Source organism: Oryctolagus cuniculus, chromosome X (assembly GCF_051225735.1).
Source record: "Oryctolagus cuniculus isolate XC-2025 breed Fujian yellow rabbit chromosome X, ASM5122573v1, whole genome shotgun sequence".
Classification (NCBI taxonomy): domain Eukaryota; kingdom Metazoa; phylum Chordata; class Mammalia; order Lagomorpha; family Leporidae; genus Oryctolagus; species Oryctolagus cuniculus.
Genome location: NC_142888.1, coordinates 43,376,193 through 43,388,294, shown reverse-complemented (window position 1 = coordinate 43,388,294; position 12,102 = coordinate 43,376,193). Strand labels below are relative to the sequence as shown.

Below are 12,102 nucleotides of genomic sequence, written 5' to 3'. Positions count from 1 at the left end.
TAGAGTATTGGAGACTGTCTGAATACAGCTCTAGGAAATTACTCCTAGATTGTAGCTTAGAGAGATGCTGCCAGAGTTTTCTGTCAGGGCTAGTGGTGGCCTCAGTGCTAAAGATTTGTATAGGAGTGGGGTAAACCAGAGCAGGCACAGATAGCATCTTGAAACAGATGGGGAAAATCTTCCTGCATGAGCTATTGTTGCTGTGTTGATTTTGAGCATGGGTCTGTGGACCTCATGTTAAGAAACTCTGGTGTAGGAGGGATCTTCAGAAAGTTCATGGAGAATGGAGAATGTGTATTATGAAAATAACTGCATGGATTTCAAAAACTTTTTGCACAATAATAAACCTATCTGTTAATTCCATTTTTCCACTAACATTTTGAAGTACCCTTATATTTGTATGCCTATGCTTGGCTTACCAGTCAGAGGCACCAAATGATGCCAAAAGATCCCAGAACAACTTTACAGTAACTCCTGTCTCCAGGTGTTTTGAAGATGCAAGGTGTTTATCAGATTGAGAGTTACTCTGTTCTGGGAGACTCCTCCAGCTCATGGTTCATTGTCCAGAAACTCATATTCTGTCTGATCTGCACAATGATTGGTCCATTAGGCTGCATTTTCTTTACAGGATTCATTCTCTCAAAAAGATCAAGCTCTTTTTTTTTTTTTTGACAGGCAGAGTGGACAGTGAGAGAGAGACAGAGAGAAAGGTCTTCCTTTGCCGTTGGTTCACCCTCCAATGGCCACCACGGCCAGCGCGCTGCGGCCTGCGCACCGTGCTGATCCGAAGCCAGGAGCCAGGTACTTATCCTGGTCTCCCATGGAGTGCAGGGCCCAAGCACTTGGGCCATCCTCCACTGCACTCCCTGGCCACAGCAGAGAGCTGGCCTGGAAGAGGGGCAACCGGGACAGAATCCGGCACCCCGACCAGGACTAGAACCTGGTGTGCCGGCGCCGCAAGGTGGAGGATTAGCCTAGTGAGCCGCGGCGCCGGCCAAAAAGATCAAGCTCTTAACACTGTGGGGCAACAGCTAGATCTCACTTCAGAAACTCCTGGCTCCATTTGTTTGAGCTAGAGGCTGAGGTTTCATACCACAAGAGTCTATGGCTAAGGTTGAGACCAAGCAAACAACTCACCTTCCCTCATGTGTTTAGATGCCATTATAGCTGAGATCACATTGTAACTTCCTATGTAAGAAGCCATCCTTTGTTACCATCTTGGAATGGATAAGAAAATATCCTGGGTAGCACCATGTCTTGTCTGGGATTCCCAGGCGTTCAGGTCCTGGCAGGTGTGCATTGGCTTGTAACCAGTATACATACTGGTGTTTGGATCAGAGGGTTCTGTCTTGATTTTGTTGAGCCTGACCTTCATCTAGATATACCTTTTTTTTGACAGGCAGAGTTAGACAGTGAGAGAGAGAGACAGAGAGAAAGGTCTTCGTTCCGTTGGTTCACTCCCCAAATGGCCGCTATGGCTGGTGCTGCGCCGATCCGAAGCCAGGAGCCAGGTGCTTCCTCCTGGTCTCCCATGCGGGTGCAGGGCCCAAACACTTGGGCCATCCTCCACTGCCTTCCCGGGCCACAGCAGAGAGCTGGACTGGAAGAGGAGCAACTGGGACAGAATCTGGAGCCCCAACCGGGACTAGAACCCGGGGTGCCAGCACCGCAGGCGGAGGATTAGGCTAGTGAGCCGTGGCACCAGCTATATTGAATTTTATATGTGTTTTATTGGAGTTGGTAGCAGGTCATCCAGTGAAACGTGGAGCAAGCTATTGGAAATATAAAACTGAAGACAAGTTAGAGCTGATGTTGTAAAGAAGATGACTTCTCTGAGGAGCTAAGTGGTGAGAACAAAATGGAAAGGTCCCTATTGGCTTTAGAATTGGACAGTCAAGGGCTTCAAATAGAAACCCACATTCCTCAGTTTTCTCAGCTAGTCTGGGAAAACACAGGCACTAGCCTGTGCTTTAATGTGTTGCTAGCAATGCCTGAGTGAGTTATCTTCAGGAAGGGCCTAGTCAGCTCCAACTTCTCATTTCCTCATCAGACATCCATAAAAACAAATCAGCCACAAACAGGAGGGTGAGCCACAATAACAAAATCCCTATCCTTTGCAGAAGTAAAATGTTAGCCTCAATAGAATGCCAGTGTTAGAGGGACTTGAGAGTTCACTTGTGTGGTGGTTTCAATCTGTCCCTTGTCTGCTAAAGATACAGACTGAAAAGGGAAAGGGACATGCCCAATGTCAGTGAATTACTGACAGAGTTTTTTTCTGTTGCCATTCTGTCTTTGCTGTACAACATGGTGCTCCTTAGCTTTTGTTGGAGTGGCCTGAACTTGCTGTTTCTTCCAGATATAGGGAAGAAGGTTATTCTTCAACACTTTGGGTAACATATATCTAGATTCCATTTACAAGGCTATATTAAAAGAATAATATGGGTACTTCAGGAGACAGCATAAAATCCCAGCCTGTTTTAAATGTGCCTAAAGGGATCAAGGGGAAGAAATTTTGCTCATGTCCATACTTAGCTTTTGAAGAAGATTGCCTTCTGAGAGGATAAGACCCAACAGCAACCTGAGAAAACCTCATAGAGTGGCGAAAGCCCCTCATATCCCTTCTTTTTCTCTTGTGAGGCTTCTCAGAAGGCAGACACAGCTAAGCTACCCTTATGACAATTGACACTTTTGCTATTCCACACAATATGTGTTAGTTTATTAAAAAAAAAACCTCTACCTCTTCTGTTTTTGGCTGTTAAAACTAATATTTCTGGCAGATACTCAGGCTAATTAAATATCTATTTGCGGGGTGATTCTGTTCAGGTAGACGGTAAAAATAAGAGAAAGGCAAATAGTGTAGTTCTTGAAAACTGGGTAAGGCCTGTGGTCCTAGGTTTTTTTCTGTGTTGGCACAACCTGGCATTGGGCATGCTCCTTACATGACCCCAACTATCCTTCTCAGGTAAACACCAACCACTGAGGAAAGCTTCATAAATAAGTAGGAAATTCTAGAGGTAGAGAACCGAACCAGCAGGGTGGCATGAGCATCCCTGGGAAGAATGACGCATCAGGAATGGCAAGGCTAAAGCCTAGACTAGGAAGGTCCAATGAGGCAGTGGCTCTACAGTTGCTATCCTTGGGCCAACAAACTTTGGCTTCACCTGGCGACCTATTTGAAATGCAAGTTCCCAAGCCCAACTTCAGCGTGGGAGGCAACAGTCTTTGTTTTAATGAGCCCCCGCTGCTCTAGGTCATTTACAGTGTGTGCTTGACTCCCCCTCTGCCTTTTTTATAGGCACTATAGAGGTCGGCAAAAGCAAAACTATAGAGTAAGGCCAAAGGAGATTGAAATCTGCCCCACCACCTACTAATGGTGACTCTGGGTCACTTGTTTAACTTCACAGGTTGTCCTCAGGAACAATGGGAATGTTAATGCTTACCCTGGAGATTTCTAGAGATTGAGCTCACAAAAGAAGCCTGGCATGTGTTCTCAACAAATACATTTCTTTTCCTCCTTCATTCCCTTTCTTCCTCCCTCTGACTTTCTTCTCTTCCTATTCTTCTTTTGCCCTCTGCAAAAGGGCCTACTAGGGGCTGGTCTTGTGGCACAGCAGGTTAAATCACTGCCTGCGATGGTTGGCATTCCATATTAGAGTACTGGTTTGAGTCACAGCTGCTCTGCTACCAATTCAGCTCCCTGCTAATGTGCCTGGGAAAACAACAGAGGATGATCCAACTCTTTGGGCCACTGCTACCCATGTGAGAGACCTGAACAAAGTTCTTTGCTCCTAGCTCCAGGCTTCTGGCTTCGACCTGGCTCAGCCTTGACTGTTACAGCCATTTGGGGAGTGAACTAGTGGATGGAAGATCTCTTTCTTTCTCTATTTCTCTCTTTGTCACTCTACCAATTCAAATAAACGAATCTTTTTAAAAAAATGACTCACTAGCCACTAGCCACTCTTAAGCTGTAAACACAATTCCTTATTGTTGATCAGAGACCAGCCTTAAATTTCCAACTTCCATTGCCTTCAGTGTGTAGTGATATTATTTCCAGGTTAAAATTCAGGGCACATTGGTCTGATAACAGTTATACAAGGGTTTTTTTTTTTTTTTTTAAAGTTCATGGAAAATGCACATTATGAAAAAACTATGCATGGATTTCAAAAATTTTTGCAGCAAAATAAACTTGTCTTTTAATTTGATTTCCCTGAGCTTTATTTATTTATTTACTTATTTATTTGAAAGTCAGAGTTACACAGAGAGAGGAGAGACAGAGAGAGAGAGAGGTCTTCTATCTGATGGTTCACTCCCCGATTGGCTGCAATGGCTGGAGCTGTGCCTATACGGAGCCAGAAGCTTCTTCCAGGTCTCCAACATGGGTGCAGGGGCCCAAGGACCTGGGTCATCTTCCGCAGCTTCCCCAGGCCATAGTAGAGAGCTGAATCTGAAGTAGAGCACCCGGGTCTCAAATCGGTGCCCATATGGGATGCCGGCACTCTAGGCCAGGGCGTTAATCTGCTGTGCCACAGTGCCGGCCCCCGATTTCCCTGAACTTTTTGAAGTGCCCTTGTATCACTTTGGGATCAGTGAGATAGGATATTTGAAATTATGATTATCTTGGGAAATCTGGGTAAAAAGGAATAGGACCCCATTCTATCTTTAAGTATGATATTATGACTCTTTCCCTTCCCTATCTTCTTACTCATGTCCAAAAATATCTTTGTTGTAAGCATGGGAAACACTGTGCCACACTCACTGGTAAGTTGAAGCAAGAGCCAACCTGTATTTGATGCTGCATCTGAAATGCCACAGAATTAGAAAATTATTTTGTTAGTAGTCACAATAGTGCTGTTCCATTGCCCACACCTATTTGCATATTTTGCTTGAGTAACCAAACACCATCGCCTGGATTTCTGTCAGGCTTGAGGGTAGGGAAGAGTTGGGAATTAAGGCTTTGATAGAAAGGAAGAGGAGTATAAATCAGTTTGGAAATAGAGAATTTAGTCCTTGATCTAGCCACTCACAAATGGTCCTTCCTCCCTTCCTCCCTCCCTTCCTCCCTTCCTTCCTTCCTTCCTTCCTTCCTTCCTTCCTTCCTTCCTTCCTTCATAAGATTTATATTTATTTGAAAGACAGAGTTAAAGAGAGAGGGAGAGATAGATCTTACATCCGCTGATTCACTCCCCAAATGGCCACAACAGCCAGAGCTGGGCCAGACCAAAGCCAGGCCTCTGGAGCTTCCTCAGGGTCTCCTAGCTGGGTGCAGGGGCTCAAGTACTTGGGCCATCCTCCTCTGCTTTCCCAGGCACGTTAACAGGGAGCTGGATCAGAAGTGGAGCAGCCAGGACTGGAACTGCCACCCATATGGTATGCCAGTGCTGCAGACGGCTGCCTAACCCACTGAAGCACAGTGCAGACCCTCTTGGCTTTCTTTCTGAAGCTCCTTTTGATAATGTTGATCAGCTCCTGCTGCCTGATGCTCTTGTCCTTGGCTTTTGTGAGATCAAAATCCTTGATATCTGATGATATGCTGACAGCTCCATTTAGGTTTGTTTCTGTGATTTTTCTATTCCTGACCTCACATTGTTGCTATTTCCCAGGGTTTCTCAGTTTTTTTCTTAGCACTTTCTTCCCGGGCAAACTTCCTTGGTTTCTACAATTTCTGTTGGGTCTTTGACTCCCAAACCTTCAGTATTTATATTCCCTGATTTCTCTTGAGTACCAAACCTTCTTCCATGTCCTGCTGACCCCCCATACTTTTTGTTTAAAGATTTATTCATTTATTTGAAAGTCAGGTTACACAGAGAGAGAAGGAGAGACAGAGAGAGAGAGAGAGAGAGAGGGAGAGAGAGAGGTCTTCCATCCACTCGTTTACTCCCCAATTTGCCACAGTGACCAGAGCTTCGCTGATCTGAAGCCAGGAGACAGGAGCTTCTTCCAGGTTTCCCATGCAGGTGCAGGGGCTCAAGGTCTTGGGCCATCTTCTACTGCTTTCCCAGGCCATAGCAGAGAGCTGGATCAGAAGTGGAGCAGCCAGGATTCAAACCAGCACCTGTAGGGCATGCTGGCACTGCAGGCAATAGCTTTACCTGCTATGCCCCCATACTTAACATCTTAAAGAGCAAATGTGTTACCCTTTATTCTCCTTCAAAGCCAGTATTCCCTTATAATCTATGCTTATGCTTTAATGATTTTGGGGGAGGATCTACACCCCTCCCCCCCAAAATCAACTTTTACTTCCTTCTTTCCCTCAAATGAGATTCAAGACCTTTTAAACATGACTCTGACCCACCTTTGCAACCATTTCCCCCTCTACTCCCATTTCTCAACCCTACCCTCTTCAAACTTCATTGCTTTTTGACCATTGACATTCCCTACAGTCTTCTCTCAGATTTTGTTTTATCTCATTCCTCTGCCTCAAATGCCAACCCCTTGTAACAATCTTTGTTACAATTACATGTATTCTTTAAGGCCTGTCCTTAGTGTCCCCAAAAAACTTTCTAGATCCTAGATCCCAATGGCCAAATGTAATCTTTCCTTCCTCTGACATTTTGTACTAAATCAGCACATGACAGGTACTATCCTAGGTACTACATATCCAACATCTCAATTCACCTTTTCTGTGACCCTGTCTGTGAGGCAAACCTCATTATCTCCATTTTGCAGATGAAAAAACAGGTCCAAGGTTTTATACTTTGAAACTGTTGTCTTTGGCTTTTGTGAGACTGCACTCCTCAGTATTCTGATTACATGCTGAGAGCTCCATTTCAGTTTGTCTCTCTGAGGCTTCTATTCCTCACCTCCTGTCATCGCTGCTACCTTTCAAGTAGCAAAGCCCAGACTTCAAGCTTGGCTTGCCTGCCCTTAACCACTTTGGCATATTACCTGAAGGGCATGTGCTATTGGTGTCCAGAGGAATGATGTTTTTCTATTTCATTAGAAACTTTGATCTTTGGGAGGGCTGTAGCTCAACCACAGTGTATGTAGTAGGAGCTCCCTGAATGAACATGGAAAGAAAATGGGTGAACGAAGTACATGTGTATGAAAAAAAAATTATAGCAAGTTAAATGTCAATTCTGAATACAAAAGGAAATTTGAGAACAGTTTACTTTTCTTTTTCAAAACAACTGAGAGAATGAAGAGGAGTTTCCCTTTGTTCTGCTTGTATTTATGATGGGAGAGCACAGGAGCTTTATACAACTTCTAGCCCCTTCTGGCATAGTCCTCCTCTAACCTCTGCATCAACTTTTAGTTCAGTGTTTTACAACTTATGAAACAAGTGGAAGTTAGTTCCTAGTTTGTAGCTGAACAAATTTAGACCTAGAGGCATCATACTTTGTAAGTTAAGATCAGAGTCTCTAGAGCCCATTGTGGCTGCATTTGAATTGCATTTGTAGCTATTGGCTGTGTGAACTTCAGTAACTTATTTAACCTCTCTGAGCTTCAGTTTCCTCATATGCATGATAGAGAGCTTTTGTGAGGCTTAGATAGGTTAATGTATATAAAGTATTCAGAATAGTGCCTGACACATAATGAGTTGCCCATATTAGCTAGCATCATCATAATTACCATTATACCTTTAGCAAGTAGTAGAGTGAGATCCTAAATCCAGGTATTCTTTTTCTGTCTCCCCCCTCTATATTGTTAAATACAGGGAGGGGGGAATACTAGTCTAGGAGGCTGGCCGTCTGGTGACTATGGATAACTCCTGTTATACAATGCCTGAACTGTAAAATGAAGGTTTTATGGGGTTATAATCCTTGAAGTGCTATCCATTTCTGACAGTCAGTGAATTTAAGTAGACCCTGACAACATGCTTGCCAGTTGGTTTGTTGATTTGGTTGGGTCCTGAATTGGCCTTATCCAGGATAAAGTTATACTGTGTGATCTAAGGGCCCAGGCATGTCAGCAGGACAAAATAAGGTCAAAGTGTGGTATTTGCTACTGGGATAATGCAAACATATAGTTCCTAAAAAGAAGGTTACAGATTTAAACCACAAGCCCTCATGGTACTCTGGGTTGGGGCTGTATGTGCTCATTGAACTCTAGCAACACAAATTTAGAGCTCAACTTTGGCAGGAGATTTATTTTATTGAGACCAGTGACCAGTGATTCTCCTCTTCTGCTGAGGCCAAGGAGAAGCTGATTTAGTACAATTGGAAGGAAGCAAATGCAACATAAAAATGAGGCTTTTCAGAGGCAGGGTTACCTATGACTAAAGATATATGTCTAAATCTCCTTCTTTAGGGGTTTTTAAGAATAAGATCCATCTGGTTTTTGCTGTTAAGGATAAAGTTTGGTAAGTTCAGTATAGCTGATGAGTAGACATTAGTATCATGATTTGATTTGTGTAAGAGCACATGAGATCAGAAAACTTGATTTCATAATTTATTACTTGTGTTACTGGCTGAAGGACCATGCCACTTCTTTGAGACTCAATTTCCTCATCTTTAAAATATGGATAACAGTGAGACACAGCTCATTCAGTAAGGATTGAATGTTGTACTAACTGTGAAAACACTGCACAGATAGTAATGCATGAAATACTTGAAAGGTGGTATTGTGAAAGGTCCTAGCAATCTCTTTTGCGTCCATGGTAAGGTGTTTTTCCTGTGCCTTCCCTTCTATAGAAGGCATGAAGACTAGAATCCTGAGCAATGATGTATGACCTTAACTAAGTGAAAAGATCAGGGTGTTTATATGTGTGTCTATATGTATATCTTGGCTTGTGCATTCATTTTGTGAGCATAGTGTTATTGTCTGGATAATGGCCATAGGATAGACCTATGGTAAAAGATGCATGCTCCATACGCTGTCTCTCTTGTCTGCTCTTGTAGAACTATGATGGCCTTGGGTGGTCAGTCCTTCCTCAAAGCAGGGTAATGGAAAAAGCTTACTTCTAGAGGACATGTTCAGCAATTCAGTGCTAAGAAGAGAGTACTTAGTCTTTTTGCCTTACAGGCCATATGTTCACTATTCTGGAATCTATTTTCCCAAATTCTAGGAAGACTTATGGCCCAAGCAAACTGGAACGGTTGTGAGGAAACAAGAAATAACACAAACTATTGCCCCTCCCCCATCCTTATCACTGTGGTTAGATGAGTGTCGTGAATGTGTGTGTGTGCGTGCGTATGCATGTGCATGCATGTGTTTACACTCATCTGCCTGATGTTGTGTGGAACCCAGTCCTGCTGACCATGAAGTCTAACAACCATCGTGACCATGCACAGCCCTGCTTTGACAGATAATCCTAGACTCATCCTTTGATTATTTTTTGCTCAGTTTTGCTATTTGTAAAATCCAGAAGTCAATCCAGACCTTTCTGTATCTCACAGGGTGGTTGTACAAATAACTGAATGAATCTGTGCCAAAGCTGAGTTTCTTGGGCACAAGGCATCATAGAAAATCATATTCTTTCATACCCATGGCCTCTCTGGATGACATCATGTGTGGGTGAGAAAGGGAGGCTGCAGGACTGGGGTCCATTGTGTGTGAGGAATGTCATGGTCTATTATCCCAGGGAAGGGGTACAGCAAGGTTAAATAATGTACTACCCGCCCTCAGTTGGACAGTTCCAAGGAGGAGGAGGAGGAGGAGGAAAGGGAGAGGAGCACAAGAACTGAAAGCAAAAAAGTTTGAGCCTCATTTTAGCCATTGATTTCAGCCTCTCCCATTCCAGATCCAGGGCTGCCTTGAAACACTAGAGAGATGGAAGCTTCCTTTCTTCTCTGGGGGAGAAATTCAGGAGTAGGAATAAAAGAATGAGGCCTGTGTAGTCCATATTCACTCTGTATCATTCCGTGGCTAATGGAGAGTTCACAATACTGTTTGTCTTGTGGTCCAACAGAGCTTGTGCTCCAGTGCCATGCCCTTCACCCTCACCCCTCACCACTAGAGTATGTCAGTTTTTCCATGAGTAGTGGAACCCTGTGGGTGGGGGAAGGGGCAAATGAGGTAGCCAGCTGTGTGGACTGAACACATTCTCATTTTGTCTCCTAAGCTGATCACTGGAGATTCCATCGTTAGTGCTGAGGCAGTATGGGATCACGTCACCATGGCCAACCGGGAGTTGGCATTTAAGGCTGGCGACGTCATCAAAGTCTTGGATGCTTCCAACAAGGATTGGTGGTGGGGCCAGATCGACGATGAGGAGGGATGGTTTCCTGCCAGCTTTGTGAGGGTGAGTGTCAGCCTTCACTCTCCTCTTCTATCTCTTTAGCTGCCCACCCCTGGCTTTCCCTCTACCAGCCTCTCTTCTTCTTATTTCTCTTAGTAACTTTATATTTTTACTTTCTTCCACTCTTCCATTCTTTCTGCTTTCTTTTCCTTCCCTTCCTGCTTTTCTTTTTCTTTTCCTTTTCCTTACCGGGACCTGAGCTTCCTTTGCTGTCCTCATTTTTAGCTTTTTTTCCCCTTTGTCTCTTGTTTATTTTAATAACCACCACCCTCCCAAACTCCCACCTTTGTATAAATCATTTTTCTTATCTGGGCCTTAGTTTCCCTTTCTGGAGTTGGCCTTGATGGTTTTTGAAGAACTTTTAACTGTACATTGCTGTGAAATTTTGCCTTTCTTATATCTCTTATCTTTTTTCACTGTCCTGTCATGTTTATCCTTTCTTCGTTTAAGTCTTTCCCATCTATGCTTCTGCTCTCCCCTGATCTTTGTCTCCTCCCCTCTCCTCTACCCCTGTCCTTCCTCTCTGCTTCCTTTGCCTCATTTCTCTCATTTAGGGAAGTGTAAACACCCTCTGTGAATTGTCGCAACGCTGTATTCAACTGTTAATGTAAGAGTGTGGGCTCCCTGCCACACAGGGACTAGAGCTTACTGATTGAACTTTTTACAGGACAGCAAAGTAGCTGGGATCTAAGATGTGTTAGGGATGGGAAGCAGGCAGCCTGCAAGGGCTTACAAGGCCTTGGCCTGTTTGACATTTACCATGGTGAAACTGGCCCTTTGCAGAGGTACTTTTGGGAGGTCATTTCCAGGCATTTCTGTTTCCTTGGGATCACCAGTTAGCAGGATGCTATGGGAGAAGATCATTGGCCAGAATGTCCCAACTCTTGGCCTTCCTTCAGAAGGCAAGCTGGAATCAATCATTTGAGTTCTGGTTTTCCCCATCTGCAAAGTTGTGTTGATAATTCTTAAATGTTAGGGGATACCACAGCGAATAAAATAAAACATGTGAACACTGCTTTGTGGTAAGACAAATAGCAAAGCCACAAAAAGGTGGCTTTACCACCTTATCACAATGTACCACTTTTTATTAGTTTCTCCTGTAAAATAAGACTGAAGTGGGGTTGGGCTCTTAGAGATTAAAGGGCCTCAAGACTGGAATTATGGTAGTGTGATATGAAGGAAGGAGCAGGATATGTGGAGTCAGATAACCTGAGGTGCAGCTTTTCTACCTCCTAACTCTGACATTTGCAAGATTTTTACCTTCCCTGAACTTTGATTTCCTTATCTGGAAAAATTGAGATCACATACTAATTATGAGGATTGAATGATCACATATGTAAGTAAAGTGTCTAGCACATTGCTCACACATAAAAGGTACTTGGCAAATGGTAACTTATTATTGTCATCATCACCATAAGTATCACTACCACCTTATTAGCTCCAAGAAGGTTCATATATCAAGGCTGACCCTAGGAGTTAAACTAGTCCTCCATCCTTGTAGAGCTGCAAACCCAGAAAGCACTGTTATTTAATTGGGACATTTTAGATGAGGTTACTTCTCAGAAGCAGGAGAGTGGACAAAATGACCTCTCCTCCTCTTCTGTCCAGAGAGTCTTATGATGAAATATCCAATCGTTTCTTCTATGCTTATGAAGCAACTTCTATCTTTAAATGCCACCTGTGTCCTTGCTCAACTTTGCTGATTGATAAATCAGTCCCATGGGCACATCAGGAACCACAGACCTTCAGGTCTAGCATGAGGGCCTGTGAACATACAACTTATGTCTCTTATGCTGGCAGGCTTCTCTTTAAACAGAAGAATTAGCCCACACCCAGAAACAGTGTCTTACAATTTCATTTGCATTTAAGTTTCAGGGAAATGTCACTTTTATAATAAAGAGTAAATCAAAAGAAGGGAGAAAATG

The 12,102-nt window shown here is 43.6% G+C and overlaps 1 protein-coding gene across 15 annotated transcripts in view; it reads left to right on the top strand.

Moving 5' to 3' along the window:
- The window catches only part of ARHGEF9 (Cdc42 guanine nucleotide exchange factor 9), a 407,314-nt gene that overhangs the window by 283,662 nt on the left and 111,550 nt on the right, over positions 1 to 12,102 (top strand). For 9 of the 15 annotated variants that reach the window (XM_008272701.5, XM_070067439.2, XM_008272703.5 and 6 more), the window contains one exon: positions 10,001 to 10,180. The exons of 5 other annotated variants lie outside the window; for them this stretch is intronic. In XM_008272701.5, the coding sequence (XP_008270923.1) occupies positions 10,001 to 10,180 (180 nt within the window). Of the gene's footprint in view, positions 1 to 9,335; positions 9,454 to 10,000; positions 10,181 to 12,102 lie in introns of all 15 variants that reach the window. One more of the 15 variants, XM_051827738.3, reaches the window with a different exon arrangement.